The sequence below is a fragment of the Chionomys nivalis genome, chromosome 8 (genome assembly GCF_950005125.1).
Source record: "Chionomys nivalis chromosome 8, mChiNiv1.1, whole genome shotgun sequence".
NCBI classification, from domain to species: Eukaryota; Metazoa; Chordata; class Mammalia; order Rodentia; family Cricetidae; genus Chionomys; species Chionomys nivalis.
Genome location: NC_080093.1, coordinates 41,060,644 through 41,088,341, shown reverse-complemented (window position 1 = coordinate 41,088,341; position 27,698 = coordinate 41,060,644). Strand labels below are relative to the sequence as shown.

Sequence of the window (27,698 nt, the reverse complement as noted above, 5' to 3'; positions counted from 1 at the left end):
ATTTATTTTTTTGGTTGCTGGGGGAGGGCCACCTGCATAGCCTTGGCTGTCCTGTAACTTCCTTTACGGTTCATGCTACTTTTGAACTCTCACAGGCCTGCTTGCTTCTCCCTCCAAGAGCTGAGATTAAAGTGTGTGTCACCACATCCAGCCCTTCTCTTTTTATTTTCTGGATGCTAAACTAACCCTGTGTATGGTCTTCTGTATGCTAGGCAAACTTTACTATTCAACATTGTAAGTCCCAAATTCTCAATTTTCAAAAAGCTATCTAAAGAAAAGGTCAAAAAAATATGTACTACTTTCAAATTTTGTTTTTCTTATTTTTTGCTTTATGAAACATGTCACTTAAAAATGAAAATGAGGGCTGGAGAGATAGCTCAGCGGTTAAGAGCACTACCTGCTCTTCCAAAGGTCCTGAGTTCAATTCCCAGCAACCACATGGTGGCTCACAACCATCTGTAATGAGGTCTGGTGCCCTCTTCTGGCCTGCAGGCGTACACACATACAGAACATTGTATACATAATAAATAAATAAATATTAAAAAAAATGAAAATGAATGAAATAATTACTGAAAATACCAACCTTTTTTCAAAAGAACACACACTATAAAATATATATAAAATATTAAAACTATTATTTAATAAATAGTGATATATGCTTTATTTACATAATTTCTTTTAAATCTAGACATAGTTTCTCTTCTTCAGTGTACCTGTTCAGGCCCTGGACTGTAAAGTGCCATGGTGAGGTAATCAGTCCTGAAAGTAACGTCCAGAGTAGTGTTAGCCTGAGCGGCCTGGGGGTGGGCCTCCACCACAGCAGCTGTCACCATGGTGCCTGCCACAGAATGAAAAACGATTAGAAGAGCAGATAACTGACGCAAACATGAGATACACCAAATTACTAGTTACATGAGTGCAGTAAAATGTTATTCAAGAAAGTTCAAAGGTTTAGAAAATTCAGCATGGAAGTCTAGATTAACATTCTTTCTTCAGAGGCAGGTAGATCTGAGTTCAAGGCCAGTGTGGTCTACAGAATGAGTTCTAGGACAGTCAGAAACACACACACACACACACACACACACACACACACACGGTCTTAACGAGGAGCAGAAGGAGGGAGAACATGAGCAAGGAAGTCAGGACCACGAGGGGTGCACCCACCCACTGAGACAGTGGGTGATGTATTGGGAGCTCACCAAGGCCAGCTGGACTGTGACTGAAAAAGCATGGGATAAAACCGGACTCTCTGAACATGGCGGACAATGAGAGCTGACGAGAGGCCAAGGACAATGGCATGGGGTTTTGATCCTACTTCATGTTCTGGCTTTGTGGGAGCCTAGACAGTTTGGATGCTCACCTTCCTAGACCTGGATGGAGGGGGGAGGACCTTGGACTTTCCACAGGGCAGGGAACCCTGACTGCTGTTCGGACTGGAGAGGGAGGAGAAGAGGAGTGGGGGGAAGGGGAGAAGGGCGGGGGGGGGGGAGGGAAATGGGAGGTGGGAGGAGGCAGAAAATTTTTTTTTCAATAAAAAAAAAATGAGTAAAATCAGAATATGGATCCTAGATTGGATAATAATCTACCCATTAGAAATACTCCAGTTCTGGCACTGGGCTTCAGTAATAAAATGTTTTGTTTTTTTTTTTAAAAAAAAAAAAACAAAAAAAAAACAAAAAAATTTTAAGGTAACATTCTTTCTTAAGTGAAGAGAAAGAATTAAACACTTAGAGCTTGTTTTCTCTTGGGGATTACAATTGTACTTTCGTAATTTTGGAATCATGAACATGGGGCTTATTTTAGAGATTAAATAAAGTATAAAACGAATACACACACACAGCATCTAACAGTTTATATTCAATTTGTTCTTTAAAGATACCTAGACAAAACAATGTAATTTAGATGTCAATTTAAAACTTTTTCTAATAGGAATTCAAATTTTTTTTCTACACTTAAATTTTAAATCAAAATATATACACATGTATATATTAATTAGGCTTATAATACAAACACAATAATTCTTTGTTCTCACTTAATGTAACTCCAGACAAAAGTATCACTATATAAGTCAATTTGTATTAACTGATTTACACATAAACTTATATAAAATGAAATACGTATGCATCAACTAAATAATTTTAAAAAATACCTTAAAAGATCTATTTTAATGTTGTGTATATGAGTGCTGTGCCTGTATGTCTGTGTACAATGTGCACGCAGTGCACACAGAAGCAAGAAGAAAACACTGATTTCCCTGAAACTGTAGTTAGAGAATTGTGAGCTGTCATATGGGTCCTGGGAATTGAACTGGGATCCTCTGGAAGAGTAGCCATTCCATTTCATCTATGTTATTCATATTTCCTCATTCTCTTGCTTGTGGTCTGTACTACTCTATTGAAAACTGATATTAAGAATTTATACTCTCTCGTTTGACTAGTCTTGCTTGAGGGACTATCAATATTATTAGACTTTCCAATAAAAAAAAATTACTTTTTTTGGCATTTTTATGTTTATGGGCACATGTTGGTTTCTGTGCCCTGAACTTGGGTCAACTCAGGTATCCAGGCTTGCTTGGTAAGCATCTGTCTACTAGACCTCCTTGTTGACCCTTAAAAACTAAGAATTTTATCATTTTCTTTCCTGATTCTTAATTTATCTTGCTGGAATATATTTTTAGAATAATTTCTTCAGGAGAAAATCTGGAATAATTTGAGTCAACTATAAGTTACTAAAACAGAATTATTTTGTTTTCACATTGAGGAGTAATATTGGACCAAGTATAGAATCCTAGCTTCAAAATCACATTGTTTAAATTTTGAAATACTGTTCCATTGTCTTTTATAATCCAGTGGTCCTACTTCAACAGGTTTACTGAAAAAGCAACAATAACAAAAATCAATTATCCTTCCGGTTCTTTTGGAAGTCTATAATAGGCAGTCTGTTTTTCTCTGAAATTTTAAAAATCTACTTTTAGGCCTAATGTTTCAGAAAATTGTGTTTACATGTGTGTCTCAAGTTTAATCAGTCTGCTTAGACCTGTGTGTTCTCTATGGCTGAGAACAGGAGTCACAAATCTGGAGGGTTGGATCTAGTTACTTTTCTCAAGGTTTTCTTCCATTGTCTCAGTTATTTCTACCACTGAAATCTAGCTTACTGGGACTAGAATTCTGAACTAAAATATCAGTCTTAGTTTTTTCTCATTTTTCCATCCCTATTGTTTTCTCTCTTTATACTATAGGTGATTATTTCAGGTCATATTCTTGAATACTTATATTCTAACCCTATAGCTAGTATTATTATTTTTAAAAAATAAGCAATCATAGTTCCAAGAACTCTTTCCTATCATTGGAAGGGGAAGGCTTACGGTACTGGCAGATCCATCTAGCTACTACTTTCACCTCCTTAGCAAGCTCCTGTAAAATACCTGTTTTATTTGAAGGCCTACTTTTATTTGTGTTCAGTGTGTCATCTTTTTTATTCATAATACATATTTTATTTATCAGTTTCTTTCATGCCTGTGTTCTATTGGTTTACCTCATTTTGAACCACTCATATTTAATAATTAGGGATGGGACTGATTATCCTACCTAGTGAGGATGGGCTTTCATATTATATTGAATTTGTGTAGGATACTGAGTAGTAAAGCTGTGAAATATTTCAGGGCTTTGGAGAAGCAGGCACTGTGGATTAGCAGATTTCACTTTATGAGAGGCAGATTTGTGATCACCTATAAAAATTAAAACGAGGATATAATTTTATTTTTGAGCCTCAAAGTCACCCTAGCACCCTAACCGAAGCCCACACTCCATGTGCTGGTGCTGTAGTTAGAACTGGCCACACTCACATAGCACCTGGCCACCAGCACTGGAACAAGTTTCTTCCCTTGTTTTCACTCTACTATTTTTGCTCCACCTAACTCTCCAACTTTTGTTAAAATTTATCATCTATGCCAGGTGATGGTGGCCCATGCACCTGTAATCCCAGCACTTGGGAAGCAGAGGTAGACTGATCTCTGTGAGTTTGAGGCCAGCGGGTCTACAAAAGCTAGTTCCAGGGCAGGCACCAAAGCTACACAGAGAAACCTTGTCTCAAAAAAACTTAAAAAATAAAAATCATCAACTATAATGACTATCTTATTGTTACACTTCTAGTATTTTGATATTCCTTAAATATCAATAGATAATAAGTTGTCTATTATATATGCTGAAAAACTGAACATGCGGAAAATGAAAGAGCAGGAAAGAAAAACAAGATTCTAAGAATTTTTTGTCATAATGGAACTAAGAACTTTGATTCAATACATACATATACATACATACATACATACATATACATACATACTAAACAGAATAACTAAAAACAGATCATTTAAAATTGCCTAAGTGAGACTAGCTAATTAGAGAATTATTAAGTATCCTTTACCAAGAACTAGAGGAAAAAAATTGGAGGACAAAAAAGAAAAGAAGAGAAAGAAGCCAGAGAGAGAGACAGACTAAACACACACCTCCTGAATGGTTGGAAGCATGGTTTGCTCCACTAGTCATGATTTCATTGTCTTTACTTATAGAAGATGGGACAGAAACATCTCGTCCATACCATATATTGCCATACAATGTTTGAAAGATGGTTGTTAAATCTTCTTGACTAAGAATGAACTGTTAAAAACAAAGTAAGATTTAGAAAAAGAAAATATCCACCCAAAAGAAGGAAAAGTGCTTTAAATATTTTATGCATGTGACTGTTTTGTCTGTGCATCACCACATACATGTCTAGTTCCAGCAGAGAGCAGAAGAGGGCTTCGGATTCCCTGGAACTAGAGTTACAATCCATTATAATATGCCATGTGGGTGCTGGGAATTTCCAGGTCCTCTGGAAATGTGAAATGCTCTTAACACTGAGACATCTCTCCAGCACCCAAGATTTGTTTTTTAAAAGTCCTATTTCCTGGACTCACAGGATAAAAATAAACACTCGTTTTTCCATAAACCAAATTTTAAGGCTGTAAATGTTTTTACTGACCAAATATTCAGTCTTCTGCAGATGAAGTGATAACAATTAGTTTATAAAATACAGATACTGTCAATTCCTATGATGAACTATTTGCTATGGATGTCCTATGTAATTCAGTCATTTTAAGGTTTTAAAGTAAGCTTTTATTTTTATGGAGTCATCTAACTATTTAGACTTTGATTTTAATTAGGAGACACATCATCTTTAAATACAAAATAAACAAATATACTTATACAATGAAAAATATAATTTACAATATGATTTATATGAAGTACTTTATTCTTTACAAAAGTCCTTATATAAAGAATGAAATCCTGATTTTATAAGAAGCTATAGCTAAAGAGTAAAACACTTACTTTACAAATAATTAAGAACTAATTCAACAAGTAAGCTTCAAATTCTTTGTTTTGAAAACAGCATCAAAGCAACACCAAAGACTTAAGTGAAATGATGAATAATTATGTGTCCTGTTGGTTTTGTCACAGCAAATAGCTAGATACTCAAACATTACTTAAAATGTTTCTATAAAGGTATTTTTTTTAAGGTTAGGCTGATGTTTAATACAAAAAAGAGTGAGCAAACTCACAATATGAATGGGCTCATCTAATCAACTGAAGTGCCTTATTGCTGTAAAAAAAACCATGACCAAGGAAACTGTTACAAAAGAAATAATTTAAAGCACTTGCTTACAGTTTCTGAGGTTTAGTCCATTATCACCAAGGTGGGAAACACGGAGGGGGGTATGCTGCTGGAGCAGTAGCCTAGAACTACATCCTGATCCATAAGCCAAGAGACATTGTCTGGCAAGGGCTTTTGAAACCTCAAGGTCTCCCCCACACACATACTTCCTCCAACAATGCCACATCTCCCAATCCTTCTAATCCTACCGAAGAGTTCTACTCCCCTGGTGACTTAAGTATTCAAATATATGAGACATCATAGCTTTTCTGTCACTGTATCTTTAAAATCTAACATAAAGGTTAGCACACAGCAGGCACTCAAATATCTGACAGAGAATAAATGGAGACCATTAAATGAGTTCTAGTTTTCAAGCTACCATTTAAATTCTGACGACCTGATTATTCCTAAATTCTAGCCAGGAAATTTATGTTGCTAAGATAATACTGTCAGCTGTTAGAGAAATCAAAAGTCATAAAAACATTACCTCCATGGGTTTTAGCTGAGCTTTTACATTTAAACAAGGAACTTCCTTGTACCATTCCCAGGATAAGTTTCGTTCAACAATCACTTCCAGGTTCAAAGGTAGTAGCAGATCAAGCACTTCCTGGTATGCAGTAGTCATAAATTGAGACCTAATTGGAAAATATACTTTGTTGTGTACTGTTGTGTATATATTCAGGCAAGAAAACATAGATGTATGATTAACTTTAATGTATCATTTTTTTTATTGTCAGAAACATTGGCAATTTGTTTGTGTGAAGAGAAAAACAAAATTACATATCAAAACTATTCCATGTAGGTGAATTTCTTTAAACTGCTGTATATCATAGAGAAGCAAGACTTACAACAGAACTGACGAACAGTAAAAGGTCAATACCACTACAAAATCAGTAAACAAACCCAAAAGACCCCATTCTAAAAACATTCTATATAGAACACCATACTACTTTCATAAGAAACAAAGTTGTACCATATAAGAGTTCTCTGTGGATCAAAACTGCTGAATATACACAACTTCACACAAAGATGCACCATATTTGCCTTCCCAAATGGTTATCACAGCAACACTGAAAAGAACGGGTGACCCAATTCCTTCAAAAAACAATGTAATTGACCACAGAAGCATCCTTTGGACCTTCAGGTGACAATTATGGCTACTCCCCATTAATATTCCATATATTTTAGTGACTTCAAATTTTTAAACTGCATTAGTAAGAGATGACTTCAATTTTAGTTATCAGTTCATTAACAGAAAAACATGAATATAAACAGGGATTACTCAGAATACCTTGTTATGAAACCATTTCATGTTGTAATGAGGTCAGCGGGCTGCGTTCCCGCCACCCTGCTAGTTTGTACCCGAAATAAGAACACCAAATTGTATTAATTAAATTACTGCCTGGCCCATTAGTTCTAGCCTCTTATTGGCTAACTCTCACATATTGATTCAACCCGTTTCCAATAATTTGTATTGCCACTTGACTGTGGCTTACCAGGAGCCCCACATTGGGTGCCACTTTTTCATAAACAGTTTATGGAGTAAAACAACATTTAAATAAGTATGCAGGCTTGTTATCTCCATTTGATGGTAGCGAGTAAAGATATCTAAAACCCCACAAGTAAAATGTTATAATACAAATGGATATGAAACTTTAATGGCTATGTATAACACATAGCTATACAATAAGTACTAGATGAAAAATAACTTCTAATACTATGAATTCATGTTTAACAATAACAAAACCTCAATACAGTCTCTCATTTTCCCTCCCCTCTCTTGTGCTATTTGTTAACATTTCAAATTATGTTCTTTTGTTATGAGGCGTGGCCTCGTTAATGTCAGACGATAGCATGGTGGGTTGATTCTCTCCTTCCACCATGCAGGTCCCACATACAGAACTTAAATCTTCAGACTTGGAGGAAGGAGGCTGACCTGCTAAGCCATCCCACTGGTCTTGTCTGGCTCACTTCTGTGGGCTCCTCTTATGCAAATTTCTGAAATGTCTGCACTCCTCATCAGGCTTTCCCGTGCTGCAGTCTAAGATCTTTTTACCACTCAATCCAACAACCTGAAGGACTAGTCATGTATTACTAAACTTCCATATTTAAGAATTTAAACAAAATCTTTATTCTAATGTTGGAATATATAATCAATTATCTTCTAGGTATTTTTAGATCTCTCCTTATATTTATTTCTAAGCTATTCTGTACATTACAGAAACAAGTATTGCCAGTGTACTGTTTTTATTTTTGGTTCTGTCTTCTCTCAGTGAGCTGCATTAACAACAAGTAGTTTTATAAGCATTACAGCTAAAGAAAATTTTAGTATCTCCTCTACTATAACTCCCACATCCACTTAGTAAGTTACTATTGACTCTGTTTCCTGTAACTGGTTAGCTCTGACTTCATTCATCTACAAAGAAGTAAGTAGGCCAACTGTAACTTTTTGTGAATTACGGTCATAGTTACCAAACTCTATGCCTAACCTTCAGTTTTTGTCTCCTTTTGACCAATTTTTCGTTATTTTTTCAGTAACCTAATTATTATGTACTACAATAATCCAATAAAGTATGCACTATTTACTGGTTCCTTATAAAAAAATTTTTCATGATTATACTTGGTCCTACCCCTTCATCCATTAAGAGTTGAATTAATCCTTAAATATTCAACTGATGGAAACAGTCCCCTTATCAAAGATGAGCAAAATTAACCAGATTTACATTCCTGCCAGAAATGCTTTCCTTGAAAAAGGTTGGGGGAAAAGAATCCCTGAGGGTGGGGGTGGGGAAGTGTGGGTGCTGTCAACCTATGCCTTGCTTCAGTTTACTACTGCTTTCAGATGACTTACGGAGAAACAGTAGAAAGAGGGTACAGTGGTATATTATTTGTGTTTAGAGCTTGCCTGAAGGTCAGTGCAATGCAGCCAAACTAGTCAGCCATACAGGTCAGGCAGTGGGTGCACGCACCTTTAATTCCAGCAGCCACACTAGTTAGTCACAGAGGCCAGGCAGTGGTGGTGTATGCCTTTAATGTCACCACTAGAGAGGAATATAAGGTGGGATGAGACAGGAACTAGTTCTCTTTCAGTCTGAAGATTTCATAGAGACAGAGACCCTCATCAGAGCAACGGACTGAGCTCCCAACATCCAGCTGAAGAGCAGAAGGAGGGAGAAGACTAGCAAGGAAGTCAGGACCAAGAGGGGTTGGTCCACCTGCTGAAGCAGAGTGCCTGTTAGTCAAACCGGACTCTCTGAATGAGGCTGACAACGGGGGCTGACTGAGAAGCCATTGATAAAGGCACTAGGAATTGTTCCTACTGCATGTACTGGCTTTTTGGAACCCTAGTCTATTTGGATGCATAGCTTCCTAGGCCTGGATGTAGGGAGAAGGGCCTTGGACTTCCCACAGGGCAGGATTCCCTGCCCTCTCTTAAAGAGGGAGGGGGAGGGAGGAGATTGAGGGAGCAGGAGGGGAATGGGGGGAGGGGAGGAAGTGTAAACTTTTGAATGGAAAAATAAAAAAAATTTAAAAAAGATTTCATAGAGATAAGAACTCTCTAGTAGTTTAGCTGCTTTGCTTCTCTGATCTTCAGGTTGAATTCCAATACCTGTCTCTGGGTTTTTATTATCTGTGCTACAAGAAGGTTAAAAAAGACAAAGCCAGGGAAATCCATGATAATCCAAAGGAACCAAGGATTCTGGGGAGAAACTAAATTTATAGAAGTCTGGCTTACATTAAAAACAAAATCAATAATCTTAGTTACCATCTAAAGAAACTTAGACAAAGAGAAAAATCGAACCAAGAATTTACAATTGGAAAAATAGTAAACAGAACATAATGAAAGAAAAACAATGAAGTAAAAAGCAGAAGACTTAAAATTATAAAATTAATACATTTATACTGATTCTGATGAGCAAAATGATATAACAAAAATATAAGAAATAAGAGAAATAACATCATAAACATTAATGACTAAAAAGGGAATGAGTACTCTGAACAATTTTTTTGTCATTAAGTACAAATATTTTTATAAGTCAACTATTTCTCAATAAAGTTGCTTAAAAATATTCAAAGCTGACAGAATAGATTGGAAAAAACCAAGTGTTGCAAAGTGAATATAAGTTTCATGTAAAATTTCTCCATTTCTACCTTATCCTTATAAAGAATTATACAAGCATGAAAATATACTCCTCCAGGTTAAGTTTACAGTTTTCATCATGATCTAAGTAGCAGTTTTTAAATATTTCTAGGTGGTTTTTTGAAAGACTATAAGTGATCTAGCTAGAAGATACTTTGAAAAAAAATCACAAAGTACAATGACAGTAAAACAAAATCACACTATAAAGAGAATTCTAAAGATATCCAGTCCTTTAGTCTAAGGATTAAGAAAGGATTTATTATTTTACATAAACAGGCTGTGAAAAGCTTACCTGTATAGTCTCATTTCACTCAATTTTATTGTTATCAAATCAATTACAGGTGGGAGATTACTCTGGGTTTCTGTTACAGTAACAAATGTATTTTTCATTGTAATTAAGCCAAAATCAGCAACAAAAACATTGTGAGACACTGGAGACTGCGGGATGACCACAATAGGGGCTTTTATGTTAACATCCAATGCGAGCCTAGAACTCCTTCGAGCCAGTTCCATTACACCATCAGCAGCCATACCTGCTGCTTGAGCAGTTGCTTCAGCCAAGGCATTTTTAACTGCTTGAAAATTATCTATAAAAGCCTATAAAGAAGATAGAATGACATATTACCTTTAATAAACATCAAATTATTAATATAAATTGTATTAACTTAATTTTACTTCCATAAAGCAAAAACTTTTACTTGGTAAAACAGAGCCCATTATTTACTTATTATTTTCTGCCAGAAAAATTGAACAACAAATATATAGTGATAAAATAAAAATCTAGTCATCAGCCGGGCGGTGGTGGCGCACGCCTTTAATCCCAGCACTCGGGAGGCAGAGGCAGGCGGATCTCTGTGAGTTCGAGACCAGCCTGGTCTACAAGAGCTAGTTCCAGGACAGGCTCCAAAACCACAGAGAAACCCTGTCTCGAAAAACCAAAAAAAAAAAAAAAAAAAAAAAAAAAAAAAATCTAGTCATCAAAACAAAGCAAAAAGGGAATACTTGAACATATTTTCTTTTTTTTCTTTTTTGGTTTTGGTTTTGATTTTTCGAGACAGGGTTTCTCTGTGGCTTTGGAGCCTGTCCTGGAACTAGCTCTTGTAGACCAGGCTGGTCTCGAACTCACAGAGATCCGCCTGCCTCTGCCTCCCGAGTGCTGGGATTAAAGGCGTGCGCCACCACCGCCCGGCACTTGAACATATTTTCGAGACAGGGTTCTCTGTAGCTTTGAGACCTGTTCTGGAACTAGCTCTTGTAGACCAGGCTGGCCTCGAACTCACAGAGATCTGCCTGCCTCTGCCTCCCGAGAGCTGGGATTAAAAGTGTGCACCACCACTGCCCGGTTAGTATTGTTTCTTTATGGTGCACTTCCTCTAAGACCTAAGCACGTCTTATAGTTTACACTACAGATTTAAAAATCTATAAAGTAAGAATCTCAGGTCTGGTGAAATGGTTCACTATGTAGTGTATAAGTTCCTGCTACCTATGTGAAAACCCAAGTCAGTCTCCAGGACTCTCATGGGTAAGAAATGATCAGGAAAGATGGCCAAAAACTGAGAACTGGGACCTCACCAAACTAAAAATTGTACAGCAAAGAAACAAGCAACTGAGTGAAGTTGAAATCCACAAAATGTGAGAGAATCTTTGCCAGCTATACATCCAATAAAGGATTACAATCCAGAGTATACAAAAAACTCGAACAAAACAAAAACCCAACAACCAACAACTCAAAAGTCTCAATTGAAAAAATGGGGTATAGCTCTAAATAGAGTTCTCAATATAAAGAAAACAAGCTTTAAAAAAAATCTTACAAAGTGTTCAATGACCTTAGCAACTAGGGAAATGCAAATTACATCTACTTTACCCAGTTAGAAATGCTAAGATCAGGAAAACAACTGAAAACAAAGGCTGGTGAGGATGAGGGAAAAGGGAACCCTTACTCTCTGTTGCTAGGATTGCAAACTGGTACAGCCACTTTGGACAAAAGTGTGAAAAATACTCAAAAAGAAAAAAGTATATCTACCAGATAACCCTGCTCTATCACTTCTTGGCATATGTACGCACAAAGTACTTGACATCCTGCTCCATAAATACTTGCATTTTCACTGAGCTGTACTGACAATAGCTACTAAGTGAAAACAAACAACCTAAATGTCCTTCAACTGTTGAATGGGTATTGAAAATGTGGTCCATTTACACAGTGGACTACCGTTCAGGGGTAAAGAAAAACGGAATCATGAAATTTACAGGTAAGTTGAAAGAACTAGAAAAAAAACCCACACACACTAAATGAGGTAACCTAGACTCACAAAGACAAATGTCGCACGATTTCTATCCTCTAAGCCTTCTAGCTCCAAATCTTCATATGTGAGTACACATCCTGGAGAAACTCTGAGAGCACTGCAATCTACAGTCACGCTGAGGGCAAGATTGCCCCTTTGTGTGTCTGAGCCTTGGCAGAGTTAGGACTCTCTAGTTGGCTGCTTTGCTTTTCTGATCTTCAGCTTGAACCCCAATGTCTGTCCCTGGGTTTTTATTATTTGTGCTACAAAACTAGGAAAGTAAAGCATATCCTGCAGAAACTAGGAAAGTAAAGCATATCCTGCAGGAACTAGGAAAGCAGGATAGTACCACTGTATGAGTAGGGGGAGAAATAGGGGAATAGCAGGCACATATGATCTGAAGAGAGAAAAGGGAAAAAGAGGGGTCTCCAAATCCTTCTACAGCTATACTTTCTCAGTCATGTTCACTGCCACCCTGTTAACAAGGAAAATATACAAAACAGAATTCTAATCAACTGTAAAAACAATGAAATTCACAACCAAATGGGTGGCACTAGAAAATATATTGAATGAAGGAACCCAGACCCAGAAAGACACTCCATGTTCTCTCTTATTTGTGAATCCTATCTCTGAATCTTTAGATTTGACTACTTAAACACAAGTTAACTTCAAAAGCCAGGAAAGAAGAGACTGGGCCAAGAGGAAGAAGGATAGGAGAATATAATTACTATGAAGAGCAAAAGAGAGAAAACTGGTGGTGGAGGTGTATTTAACTGCATAGGAGTGGAAGGACAATACAGAAAGAGACAAGGAAGAAGAGCTAAATACTTACCAATATAGAATATAGGAATTTTGTGACAAACACGACTTCAATGCAACCAACAGTTAAATTAACTTGAACATCAACCACATTCATATCTGTGTATGCAGACCCAGCAGTTGCATTCATGTAAGAAATCATTTTGAAGCTGAAAACTTCTTTTCCAGTGATATAAACAGCCTTGATGAGAGAAGAATCCAAAATATTAGTCAATTTTTGAAGTAATGTACCCCAAGATCAAAGTAAAATGAAGTATAATAATAATATTATACCATTTGGAAAATCTTCCAGGTACTTGAGTCACTATAAATAAGGTAACAATTCCAAATGCTTTATTAGAACTTGTAACCTAACCTGTTTTTTGTTGTTGTCTTTGAGTGTCATAAAAGTTAACAGGTCTACCTTGATCATGTTTTATGTTTTTAGTTATGCATCTCACTTGGATTTTCTGCCTGGCAATGACAGTCATCATATGCCTTTAGTAACTGTCAAAGCTAAAACACACTACCTACATAATTTACCTGAACCAGTGTTTCGTTTCGCTAGGTCTAAGGACTTTGAAACATTCTTTTCGTATTCTTTAATGCAGTGTCTCAATTTTAAACGTCCCGTTCTTCATTAGTTGGTGAAGAATCATTTTAATTACTAACAAAAAATTGCTGGGGGTGGGAGCTTAAAATTTCTACCTCCATAACTACCAGTTAAAGGTATAAGAGACAAGAAATTAATTTTTTTTAAAAAATTGGAAGAGTATTAACTTAAATTTACAGTTTTCTCAACTCTTAATTCTAGAAGCAAGAACAGGAGATTGAAAAACTAACAAGTAAATCAATTGTAGTTCCCCCAAAAGCAAAAGTATGAGAGATTTTTGAAGGCTGAAGTAGTACAAAAATTGAAGAAAGGGAGTGTAGGTGTCTGGATGTGATGCATGAAGCTAGAGAAAGGACCATTTCAAGCCCTAAAATTAACAAACAGCCAATGAACTATTATAATTTTTCTTGATATTACTAGAAATATGTAATAACAAGAAGACAACAAAAATGTACATCATCTAAGAAAAATCAGGAGAAAAAATCTGCAAGGAGAGAAGATTACAAGAGGCAGGGTTGCCAAATACCATGTAAGTTATGGAAGAACAATTCAGTAAAAAAATAAGAGGCTGACTAAATACCAGTGTTGGAGACAAAGTCCCTGGGAAAAACAAACACAGTATCTCTCAGAAGTAGGTATTTGTTATCCTCTTTTGGGAGTACATAAGAAAAGAACTAAGACTGAAATTAGGGTTGTACTTGCTATTGGTTTTGGAAAAATGAAAACATTTCCATCCCATACAAGGCCAAAAGCACTGGGCTGGAGAGATGGCTCAGTAGTTACCAGCACTTACAACTCTTCTAAAGAACTGGGACTCAATTCCTAGTACCCACAGGGTAGCTCAAAACTGTTTGTATCTCCAGGTCCATAGGATCTAACCTCTTCTGGCCTCCCTGGGTAGAAGGCATGGACATAGTGTGCAGACAGAAAAACGTAAGAAAATATCCATCACATAAAAACAAGTAAGTGTCTTTCTTACAAAGGCCTAAAGCATTACCAAAATTATTCTCTGACCAAAATGAGAGTCAATAAACCTTGCTGACCTCAAGCCCAGGTAAAGATACAAAATCTTAGAAATAAGGACAAAAAAAACTCTATCTAAGGGAAGGACAAGAAGCCTTCATTAGAGCAGACCACAAGAAGTCCTCTTTAGCTAGAATTTAGTAGTCTTTCATTAGGAGCCAAGAAGCAGATCAAGCAAGATGCCCCTAGGAGGAGGAGATCCTCAAGAACACCCCATTTGTGAGACCTACACTGGATCCAAGGAAAATGATAGAGGAGCAAGATAAGAGGACAAAGAGACTTTTCATTCTGTACCTCTTTTGAGCTATATTTTAATTTGGCCATATTTTAAAAATAAAAATACAGAAGGAAAAAAAATCAATGTTTGGGGCTATAATTCATTTCTGTTACTATCTGTATAGCTTTTAGTAGATAATTTTATTTCTGTGAGCATCACTTTCTAGAAAAATAAAAATGTATGCTTTATCCTTCATTGTCCTATATATTCTATGAATCTTAAAGTAACAGTGACAGAGGAGTAAATAACAACTTTGGAAATTGCCATCAGTATTATTAAAAATTGTAATCCTTATTTCTACAAGTCATGCATATTTGACGACTTTTGTGCCAATCACTCTTTATTGATAGATATGTACATATAAGTATAATTTTTGTTTCTCATATAAAAATCAGTTGATGACTCTATCAATAATGATGACAGAATTGGAGATAGGGCTCAGCAGTTAAGAGCACTTACTGCTGTTCCAGAGGACCTGGGTTCAGTTCCCAGCACCCACATGGCAGCTCATAACTATCTGTAACTTCCATTTCCAGGGGATTCATCACCTTCTCTGGCCTCTGTGGGCACAAGACACACATGCAGTACAAACCCCATTATGCATATGACACACTATTAATATATGCATGTAGTATATATACATATATGCAAGTAAAACACTCATACAGATACATTAAAAAAAATTAATGATACTGATAACAGACGAGGACCAGTCATGTACAAAGTTTCTTTCTTTTATCAAACTCTAAATGCTCACTTATTGATCCAAAGAGTCCTTCAGGTTTCCCAATCTTACACTTTAGTATTTTGTCATCAGGTCCTTCAATACATCATTCTACTTAAATTCCTTATTATCTGAGAATTACTAACAAAATATCTAGCCATCTACATCAATTTCAAAGAATTCTCTCATTTCATGACAGTATACTTGAAATACATCACATCTTCCAATACCACTATCTGAACTAGGCAGTTAGGGATATTTACAGAACGAAACTTTTATTTGTCAGTGTTCTTAAAAGAAGTATTACTAGCAACCAACACCCCTCCTCCAACCACTCAAAAACATTATTTGTTCCAGGAGAATTATTGACTTAGGAAAAATAACAACCTTCATTTTATAAATAAAAGATTAGATTAGGTAACTGAAAGGGTTACAAATATTATTATTATTATTTTTTTTTTTTTTTTTTTTTTTTTTTTTTTTTGGTTTTTTGAGACAGGGTTTCTCTGTGGTTTTGGAGTCTGTCCTGGAACTAGCTCTTGTAGACCAGGCTGGTCTCGAACTCACAGAGATCCGCCTGTCTCTGCCTCCCAAGTGCTGGGATTAAAGGCGTGCGCCACCACCGCCCGGCGGTTACAAATATTATTAAAGCTAATAAATCAATTGTGCTTGACTCTAAAACTCATTATGCATAAGACACTGCTAATACATGATAATTCTATTTAATTGATATGAAAACTACATATTTAATAATATATTGGTACTTAATACAAACAAAATCTCAGGGCTGGAGAGATGGCTTAGTGGTTAAGAACACTTGCTCTTCCAGAGGACCTGGGTTAATTCCCAGTACCCAGATGGTAGCTCACAGCTGTCTATAACTCCAGTTCCAGAGGATCTGACACCTTCACATAGACATAAATGCACAAAACACAAATGCACATGAAATAAAAATAACTAAAACTCCCCAAATCTCACCTTTTTGTATACAGCCATTTTATCAGAATCTAACACAATTATATTCCTTAGTTTTGCATTTATTTCAGTGACTAATGGCTTCATAATCATCTCAGAATCAAGACCTAAGAAAATAAAACAATGATAAATTGCTTTTCTTTGTCTTCAATTTGATAACCTTAAAAATGTTTCCATGAGATGGTATTACCTTCAATCTTAATTTCAGAAATTTTTTGTTTCTGATCTTGAATAAAAATCCGTAAACAAGACAATTCAGCCAAAAGTTGCAAGGTAATAGTATCTTCATTCGTGGGTAGCTTTAAAGCTACAAAACAAAGTCACATTGTAACACAAAGAAAGGTCTAGTAATTAGCACACTACACATAGGCAGTGAGAGTATCGCCATAAATGATTATAACATCAGATTTACAGTTCAACTACAGGCAAAGAAAAAATATTCCCTACTGGATTGAGAATTCTAAGTATGAATTATCTAATGAATACAAAAACAAATAGTCCAAAGACTGCTCTTAGAGGTAACTAATCATTTGAAACTAAGAAATTAAACCAATAACTATGAATCTTTGAGACATCTGTCATTATAGAAAGCAAATACCCATAGTTCTTAATGGTAACCGATAGAGCATCTCTAATTCAAAATTTCAAAATGCTGCAAAATCAAAGGCTATTTGAGTATTACCATAATGCTCAAGAAGTTTTAGATTTAAAGTAACTCAAATCTTAACCTGCACTCTGATTAAAAACAACCATAATACTCAAATGTCATTTACATTTTTCTAATCTAAAATTATGTCACATAAACTTTAATCTAAATCAAGTATTTCTTGTCTAATTTACAACTCAAATATATTACAACATAAACTCTTTTCTTTAGCACTAATCATTTTCCTTTATCACTAATCTCTAAGATTAGCATGAAATATGATGAATCATTTTAGGTGTTTGTCTAATAAAAAGCAACACCAGAGCCTAAAATTACTGTTCCAATTGGTGAACAAAAGAAACAAAGAACAAAACAACCACCCCCAACAACAACAAAAAGAAAAACAAAAAAACCCAAAAGCTTAAATTTTAACAAATATACCAAGCATTTTAATGAGATCTCCTTTGTCTTCAGTCTCTGCAACAGACACTGGGGCAGATTGTTCCCCTAATTGCGGAAGGGTATTATTAAGATAATTCATTGTATTGAGAAGTGCTTCAGTGTGTAAATGAATATCCAAAGAGGAAAAATTCACCTATGGAATAAAACTGGTTTTAGTACTAAGTCAAAAAACCATCTGACTCGATGGTCTTTAAAATACACTATGCGGACTGGAGAGATGGCTCAAAGGTTAAGAGTACTGTCTGTTTTTCTGGACGGTAGTGCGCACGCCTTTAATCCCAGCACTTGGGAGGCAGAGGCAGGCAGATCTTTGTAAATTCAAGACCAGCCTGGTCTACAAGAGCTACTTCTAGGACAGTCTCCAAAGCTACAGAGAAATCCTATCTCAAAAAAACGAAAAACAAACAAATAAAAAAACAAAGGGGTACTGTCTGCTTTTCCAGAGGTCCTGAGTTCAACTCCCAGCAACCAGATAGTGGTTATCATCTATAATGAAATCTGATGCCCTCTTCTGACAGGCAGGCATTCATGAAGGTAGAACACTGTTTATATAATAAATTCATATATATGGTATTTATATGTGTGTGTGGTCACGCACAGCTTTAATCCCAGCACTCAGGAGGCAGAGGCAGGCGGATCTCTGTGAGTTCGACACCAGTCTGGTAAACAGAGCAAGTTCCAGGACAGGTTCCAAAGGTACAAAGAAATTCTGTCTTAAAACAAACAAACAAATAAAACCAACAACAGCAACAAAAAACACACCCTATACTTTGTGGTATAAAACACATGATTTAAAATATTCAGCTTTATCATTGGAGGATCTTATAATTCCAATTATAAAATAAGTACTGGTAAGACATCTAGAAATAGAAATACAGTTTCTAATTTTAAAATAAACAATTATATATGCATACCTTAATAAGTTGTAAAACATTGTTATAAGTACTTTTTAAACTGGGTGCATTTTTTTCAACCTATACAAAGAGAAAATGTATCTATTAGAATATATTAGGAAGACATGAATCGTCTACAATTACATGACAGTTGTAAATTTTTCAAGATTTGGATACCATACATAAACTATAAATGAGGTGGCTAGTATGTTACACACATACACGCATATATATGTACATATATTTACTTAAACAAGCAACTATTTGACCAGAACAAGGCAGCTGCTTTACTATAATAAACAAAATGTGCTAAATATGGGATTCTCTAGCATAAAGCAAGTCTTCAATTAAGAATACAGGCTATCTTCCTTATTATCTAGAGAAAACATGTTATAAGGTATCAAATATAGAGAACTATCATTTGCTCCTCAAGAGCTCTGAATGTTTCTTCCTAATTTTTCCTGTATTTGAAACAAAATTTGGGAGATAATAATCTACAAGTTCCCAAACACGTGTCTTTCCAAATATCTTACAGCCTTTCACAATGACATAATTGTATATTTATAGCTTACTACCTGATGTTTCATGGAATGCATACAAAATGTTTAAGTAAAGGTAACATATATCCATCAACTAGCTTATGTACCATCTACTGTAAGACATTTGAAAATTACCTTTGGAAATATACATTATTATTGATTATAGTTACTCTGCTACCCAACAGATCTCAAAATCTATTCTCCTTTCTAGCTGAAACTATTTTCTGATGTGAGATTCCCCTCTGTATGCTGTGATTATCATTAATGAATAAAGAAACTGCTTTAGACCTATAGGAGGGCAGAACTTAGGTAGGCAGGGAAAACTAAACTGAATGCTGGAAGAGGCAGAGTCAGAGAGAAGCCATGTAGTCCCACCAGAGACAGACACTGGAACTTTACCCAGTAAGCTACAGCCTCGTGGAGATACACGGATTAATGAAGATGGGTTAGTTTAGGATGTGAGAGTTAGCCAGAAACATGCTTAAGCTATTGGTCAAACATTATTGCAAATAATATGGTTTCTGAGTGATTATTTTAGGGCTGAGTGGCCAGGAACAACAAATTTCTTTTATCAACAATTCCTTATTCTTTCCTTTCACAGTAGTCCCAACTTGCAGTAGCCACCATTTTCTTTTCACATATATGAGTTAAATTTTATTAGAATTTACATATAAGTAAGATCCTCCCGTATATTTCTCTCTGTGAGTAGATTATTTATTTCACTTAACATCATGGCCTGCAGACTGATAATGTTGCAAATGTCATGATTTATCCTTTTTAAATAGTAATCCATTTAATATGCACATAACACAATTGCTTTTATTTTCTTTAATGTTTGTATTGCCTAAAACCTGATACAAATACACAACAAAAATCTTTAAAAATATCCACGAATCATGGAAACAAAAATAGTCTTAAGTATGGTAATATTCTCTTGGCGTAATTCTTTTTTTTTTTTTTTTTTTTTTTTTTTGATTTTTCGAGACAGGGTTTCTCTGTGGTTTTGGAGTCTGTCCTGGAACTAGCTCTTGTAGACCAGGCTGGTCTTGAACTCACAGAGATCCGCCTGCCTCTGCCTCCCAAGTGCTGGGATTAAAGGCGTGCGCCACCACCGCCCGGCCGGCGTAATTCTTATTACAAAGTAATTATTTTATTTTTTTTTTCGAGACAGGGTTTCTCTGTGGTTTTGGAGCCTGTCCTGGAACTAGCTCTTGTAGACCAGGCTGGTCTTGAACTCACAGAGATCCGCCTGCCTCTGCCTCCCGAGTGCTGGGATTAAAGGCGTGCGCCACCACCGCCCGGCTACAAAGTAATTATTAAAACACACATAATGCCAAATAACAAAGAATAATTAAAAAACAGACCATAGTACATACAGAAGATGAACAAAATTTTAAAAGATTATAAAACAATATAAACGGAATGGAGTCATCGACACTTAAAAAGCAGGTAACCAGATAATGGTAGAAAAGAAGTAAATTCATCCATCCTCTTGTACCACATACAGTAAGAAATTTCATCACCACTAAACATTTGTTTGTTTTTCAAAAGTCTGGTGGAAAAAGTCAACCTACAGTTCCTTTCTTCTTAGAGCACAAGATACTTTGTTTGCTATATGAAGTATCTGTGAATCAAAACTACAGAACAATAAGGCCCAAACAGAAAGACCTTTAAAACAGAGGCCTTCACAAAGTTACATTAGAGTAAGAATTAAGCACATTAAGTTATAAATTTCATAGCAAATCTACCTGCCCATCAGGTAGAAGCAGAACTGCTTACCCTCACAAATTCCAATGTTAACAAATCTTCCATTGTGTTATCCAGGGTGGTGATCAAATAAATTGGTTTCTTGTTTTCATCTAAAAATAGTTTAAGGATTATTTCTTGGTAGTAATATTATACTAAGATAAATCATAAGTAATTATGATAGAAAAAGATTTCCTTAGATGCTACTCAGTAAGATCCCTTTGTTTTTTTCAACTCAAAGTGTCCTTTCTCCATACAATGTATCCTTTCTTTGTATTTCAACACTAAAGTATCAAATCTTCCGACATATAGACAAGCCAGTAACAAAAGCTAGCAAACTGTTAAAAGAAGAACCAAAATAAGTTGTTTTTTTTTTTTTTTTTTTTTTTTTTTTTGGTTTTTCGAGACAGGGTTTCTCTGTGGTTTTGGAGCCTGTCCTGGAACTAGCTCTGTAGATCAGGCTGGTCTCGAACTCACAGAGATCCACCTGCCTCTGCCTCCCAAGTGCTGGGATTAAAGGCGTGCGCCACCACCGCCCGGCCCAAAATAAGTTTTAGTGGTAATGAAAGAGCATGAAAAATTCTAGGACTGAGTCATAACAATGCCTGGAAATAAAAAACCGAGTACCTCTGAAAATACTAGTTGTGGAAATGCATCAAGAAAGTGTTACATTTTTCTATATACTAGATAAAAATCAGTCTTAGCAGTACATACCAGTTTACTTAGGTACATTACTAATTCTGTTCAAAACAAAATATTCCATGAGAATTGCTAGAGAAGAGATATCTGTATACTCTTTAAAACTATCATTACCAAATTACTTACAGTTGCTAAAAAACAGTATCTAGAGACTGGGAAAAAGGACTATAAACTCATTACACTGCTCTAGCTGAGTAAAGCACAGCACAATGTCTATGCAGCCCTTCAAACTTAAAACTATGAGCACATGAACCAGCACCCTATGTTAGGTATTAACCACATTTTTCGACCTTAAGAAGATCTACACTTCATTTACACGTTTACCAGCTTCTTGAACAGCTGTTTACCAGATCATTCATGTTTCATAAAGTAACTCTGCCCCTCACTCCTCCGAAAATAAGAGCAAACTGTTTTAGGAACAGGCACAGTAGTGATGGTATATAATGTTTTTAGGAACAGGCACAGTAGTGATGGTATATAATGTTTTTAGGAACAGGCACAGTAGTGATAGTATATAATGCTTTTAGAAACAGGCACAGTAGTGATGGTATATAATGCTTTTAGGAATAGATACAGTAGTGATGGTATATAATGCTTTTAGGAATAGATACAGTAGTGATGGTATATAATGCTTTTAGGAAAGGCACAGTAGTGATAGTATATAATGCTTTTAGGAATAGGTACAGTAGGGATGGTATATAATGCTTTTAGGAATAGGTACAGTAGGGATGGTATATAATGCTTTTAGGAATAGGTACAGTAGGGATTGTATATAATGCTTTTAGGAATAGATACAGTAGTGATGGTATATAATGCTTTTAGGAATAGGTACAGTAGGGATGGTATATAATGCTTTTAGGAATAGGCACAGTAGGGATGGTATAAATGCTTTTTTGCAAGGATTTATTTATGCTTTGCCTTTGAGAAACAAAAATAAGCATAAACATAAAAAGTAACAATGGCTATACTACTTCTGGATTACTAGAGAACACTATTCAGCTGGTTTACTTCTTTTTCCAATAATCAAAGAAAATTACTTTGGGGGCATAGGAACAGAATATAATTTTGACATAAAAGAACAAAAATTCAACACCTATATAATGAACTTTGTGTGGCTAACCGATAACTGCGATACATTTGCCCACACCCAAGTTTGTGTGACCAAGAGAAACTGTGACACAGTCTACCACAATCAAGTTTGTAAGCCCAAGAGACAACTGTCACACAGAGCACCACTCTCAAATTTGGGAGACCAAGAGATAATTGTGGCACAGTCTACCACATTCAAGTTCACAAGGGCTGGAGAACAAGTAGACAATGTGATATCATACAAACACATCCCTCTGACCTACTTTTGGGTTAAACTACTTAATTTGATAATTTTCAAAACAGCCAAAGAACTTAGAAGATGTCACTCACCAAAGGAGCTATGACAAACTGACACATGAAAGGATTCCCCACATCATATACCATCAGAGAAATTCAAACTGTCATTATATACCTATTAGAAGGACTGAAGACCAGACACTAACAAAATGCTGACAAGGATGAAACAATAAGTACTCTTATTTATTACCAGGAAAATAAATATATATGTGTGTGTGTGTATGTATGTATATATACATATATATATATATATATATATATGTATATATACATACATACACACACACTGGAATAGTTTGGTGGTTCATTTACAAGTCATGTATTTAACATAAAATCCACCACTTCAGTTCCTTAGTATTTACCCAAAGAAACAGACAGCATAGGTCTATACCAAAATCTGCATATAGCTATCTATATTATCGTTGTTCACAATTGCCAAAACATAAAACAAGTCAAGTTGTCCATTATAAGTGAGTGGATAGGTAACCATAATGAATACCTATTATGGACAGTTGGCTAGAAAACAATAATGGACATATTGGATAAATAACAATAATGTCCCTATGCAAAGGTTTATGATTTATTGGTCAAAAGTAACTCTCTGTCAAGCCATGAAAAGACAAGAAGATTTAAACACAGATTACTAAAAGAAGTTAACCTTAAAAGGATGTACACTGTGTTATTCCTATCATATATTCAGATAAAAGGGTACAACATGGAAGACATAGAATCATCTTAAGCCAGATACCACAGTGGGAGAGCGGAGAACAGCAGATACTGAACACAGTGAAATCATGCTTCTGATTATACCACCATAAGAACTGGCCTTTATACAGTGGACAAACACATAAAAAGTTTAACACAAATGTTTAAATCCAATGCAAACAATGGATTTCGGGTGATAAAAATGTGAATAGGTTCAACTGTAACAAACATATCATACTGTTGGGGAAGTTGATAAGTGAATCATGGAATTTCAGTTAAGTGGATAGACCTAGAAAAGGTTCTATTGGAGGAGATAATCCAGACCCAGAAAGACAAATGCTGCATAGTCTCTCTCATCTATGGTTCTTAGCCCCATCTAAATTTAAGTGCTGACACAACAACCCTTCATTAAAGAAGCTTCTTTTTTTTCTTTCCTCCTCCCCCCACCTTTTTTCTGTTTGTTTTGTTTTGTTTTTTGAAACAAGGTTTCTTTGTATAGCCCTGGCTGTCCTGGAACTATCTCAGAAGACCAGGCTGACCTTAAACTCAAAGAGCTCTGCCTACCTTGGCCCAAGTGTTGGAATCAAAGGTGTACACCATCACCGCCTGGCAAGAAGTTTTGATTTATAGTAAATGAAGACCATCACAGAAAATCACCATACAGAGATCAATGGATGCATTTACGTGACAGCTCCTACATCTATGGCTCTGGGAACATCACAGAAGACGGAGTGGAAGATTATAGGAGCCAGGAAGTCTGCTGTGAGACAGTCTCCTCTAGAAACAGCTCCATAAACAGGACCAGAACAATAGCAGTATCAGTAGACATGCTAGTGTGGAATAGAGACAATTTCACAGGGTTCCAACCCTAGAGAAAACACTATAGACAACTAATAACTGCTAAGAGAGAAAGATTAGCCTTTCCCAGGGATGATCCCCCAACCTGATGATTCAATACAGAATGGTCAGCCCTGAAGTCATCCATAAACATACAACAAAAACAGACTCAGCAGATTATATTTGTGTATTTTTATATATACACATATGCAAACAAAGAAAGATACTGTTGATTTGAGAATGGAGGATGTGTGGGAGGTGTTGTAGGAGGAAGGGAAAGGTTAAGTGATGTAATTATATTTTAATTAAAAATATATTAAAGAAAATAGACTAACATAAATTTAAATGTAATAGTCTCTTCTTTTTCAGACTATTTCAAAATATTGATTCAAAGTCTAAGGAACAAAAAATTCTATAACAAGTAATCAAATTATGAAAGTAATTTATATATCTTTTAATAGTCTTACCTAAGTATTCTGGACATTTTAACCAGAACTCTTTCAAAAAGGCATTTGCTTTCAAATCAAATGTTCTAATCTCAACTTCAGTACCCAATCCTAAAACACCCATTTCTAGCACGGGTAGTTCGCAGTCTCCCACAAGGTGATAAAACTGAATCAAAACCTGTAAGAAAGGCAAAACACATAGCTCACCTATGTGATAACAACATAAAGATGCATATGTAGTATGTTAAAAATTGAAACTTAATATTGATTTTCTATTCTCCCCACACAATCAATGCATACTTACATTGTATAATCATCACCAAAAAATATGTTTTAAAAAACTGCCCACAATATACCACTTTAAACACTAATTCTTAAGAAAGATATTCTTTAAAAAAAAATATGAAGAAAACCATACTTTTGGTTGTGAGCCTAGCCTTTAAAGGCTGACCCATCCCTTCAGGCCAAATTGGGAACATTGGGGTAGGGGGAGAAAGGAGGGTGGAAGGGTAAGAGGAGGGGAGAAGGGGAGGGGCGAGGAGAACTTGAGAAAACGGAATAGCCGAAATGGAAGGACAGAAATGAGAGCAAGGAAAGAGATACCATGATTAAGGGAGCCGTTCTAAGGTTAGCAAGAAATCTGGCACTAGAGAAATGCCCAGGAATCCACAAGGATAACCCAGTTAAGACCCTAAGGAATAGAGGAGAGAGCATCCAAACTGGCCTTGCCCTGTAGTCAGACTGATGAATATCTTAAATAGCACCACAGAACCTTCACCCAGCAACTGATGGAAACAGAGGCAGGGACCACCATTGGAACACTGTACTGTGCTCCCAAAGTTCAGTTGAAGACTAGGAGAAATAAGAATATGAGCAAAGAGGTCAAGACCATGATGGGGACACCCATTCAAACAGTCTACCTGAGCTAATGGGAGCTCACCAACACCAGCCGAACTGGTAAGGAACAAGCATAGGACCAAAAGTCCCTCTGAATATGGTTGACAGTTGTATGGCTGGGGCAGACTGAGGGGCCACTTGCAGTGGCACCAGAATTTATCCCTACTGCTTGTACTGGCTTTTTAGGAGCCCATTCTCTTTGGATGGATACCTTGCAAAGCCTAGATATAAATGGGAGGGCATTGGACCTTCCCTAAAGCAATGTGCCTTATCCTCTCTGAGGAGTGGATGGGGGAGTTCGTGTAAGGGGGTAAGTGGAGGGAATGGGAAGAAGGGAGGGAGTGAGAACCTGTACTGATGTATAACAATAAAAAAAAGATAGTTTATTTTCTTTTTAAAAAATTACAAAAACCATACACCATCTCCATATAACTTGACTAGTATTTATTGGTAATAAAACTATATAAGTAAACTTCACAAAGTATAAATGACAACTCACAAAACCCACATTTATGTAATCATAGCACATACCTCTGCTACTTCAAATCGCATCCTAAGTTGAATTAAATTCACTGAACACTCTTTCTTTTGTAATTTTTTGGGTCGAGGACTTCTAACTCTAGATAGGATTTGAGGATACTCTTCCAAGGGACTACATGGTGCATCAAAAAATTCTTCCTCTGAATCTAAATTTTAAAGAATGTTTAGTTTAAGTCAACAACAGAAGTAATCTATTTTTATAATTTTCTGAAATAAATGTAAGCATTAAGATACATCAAAACTCAGAATTCATATATGCTTTATATCCTCATGCATATCTGAATGTAATTTTATACAGTGTCTTATTGTGACTAAGTTTTGACTGACACATCACATGAGGTCAGGTATAGAATATTTCACAAGTGGGGTTCTTTTTGTCTTCATAAATGTCTATATTAAAAGTTGAACACAAAAACTAGAGGAAAAAATACAGAAATTACTTTTGAATAAATAACATTGCAAAGGACAAAATATATGGATATAAAATATTTAATCTTTGGCATAAAATCAATTTTTTAAGATTCATTTTTTATTTTTAATTATGTGTACATGTGTGTATCTGTGTGCAGGTATGTGAATGCAAGTGCTCACGGAGTTCAAAGAGGGCAACTGATTTTCTTGAGGGGAGAAAAAGGCAGTAGTGAGCTACCCAGTGTGTGTGTGCTGGGAACTGAGTCATGATCCTATGGAAGCACATCATGAACTCTTAACCATTGAGCTATCTATCCTGATTCCAAAAAAAAATCATTACTATTTAGAGCTGGATAAGAAGCATTTATAGAGGAAAACAAAGATCGTCTACATTATGAATACTGAAACAAAACACTATCGTGTTCCCTGTAGCTAGACAGTGTAACAGAACTCAGCTGACAACTCTGTGATATTAGCAACAGAAGCCAGGCTCAGTAACATTAATAAAGCACCCCTTTAACTACAGCTTCATCTAATATAATTTTTTGTTATCAGTAATTAACCATAGTATGAAAATACTACATGTAAGATTCCACTTATCAGCTACTCAAAACAATCAAAACAGTTTTAAATTGAGTAGTGTGTGGAATTTTTTTGTTCAATGTAAACTGGCATATAAACCCATTTATGAATGTCTCTGATGTATACATGACATAAACTTTAGTAAATGTGTTGATTGCTAAAAGAAAAAGATGTTTATACCCCTATACATAACCATTTGAAGAGAACAGCCCTCAAATATGAACTCCTTCAATTATGCACATGCAGTAAGGAAAATTCACCATACCATCTTCGGCAACAGAAGGCTGTTCCAATAAAGGGATTAACTTCTGAGAAATCTGTGATGCTGGCAAAGTAGATGCTTGAATCTGAAACAAAAGTAACATACTGCCAATCAAAATAAAGACCT

At 35.8% G+C, this 27,698-nt stretch overlaps 1 protein-coding gene across 3 annotated transcripts in view; it reads right to left on the bottom strand.

The window, feature by feature from the left end:
- Vps13a (vacuolar protein sorting 13 homolog A) overlaps nucleotides 1–27,698 on the bottom strand; it is a 198,768-nt gene that overhangs the window by 96,645 nt on the left and 74,425 nt on the right. For all 3 annotated transcript variants that reach the window (XM_057777994.1, XM_057777996.1, XM_057777997.1), the window contains exons 24-36: nucleotides 27,576–27,657; nucleotides 26,309–26,463; nucleotides 24,902–25,058; nucleotides 20,841–20,920; nucleotides 18,544–18,603; nucleotides 17,609–17,762; nucleotides 16,712–16,828; nucleotides 16,525–16,628; nucleotides 12,944–13,111; nucleotides 10,122–10,426; nucleotides 6,176–6,323; nucleotides 4,505–4,655; nucleotides 714–838 (exon numbers count right to left, since the gene is read on the bottom strand). In XM_057777994.1, coding sequence (XP_057633977.1) covers nucleotides 714–838; nucleotides 4,505–4,655; nucleotides 6,176–6,323; nucleotides 10,122–10,426; nucleotides 12,944–13,111; nucleotides 16,525–16,628; nucleotides 16,712–16,828; nucleotides 17,609–17,762; nucleotides 18,544–18,603; nucleotides 20,841–20,920; nucleotides 24,902–25,058; nucleotides 26,309–26,463; nucleotides 27,576–27,657 — 1,806 coding nt within the window. The remainder of the gene's footprint in view (nucleotides 1–713; nucleotides 839–4,504; nucleotides 4,656–6,175; nucleotides 6,324–10,121; nucleotides 10,427–12,943; nucleotides 13,112–16,524; nucleotides 16,629–16,711; nucleotides 16,829–17,608; nucleotides 17,763–18,543; nucleotides 18,604–20,840; nucleotides 20,921–24,901; nucleotides 25,059–26,308; nucleotides 26,464–27,575; nucleotides 27,658–27,698) is intronic.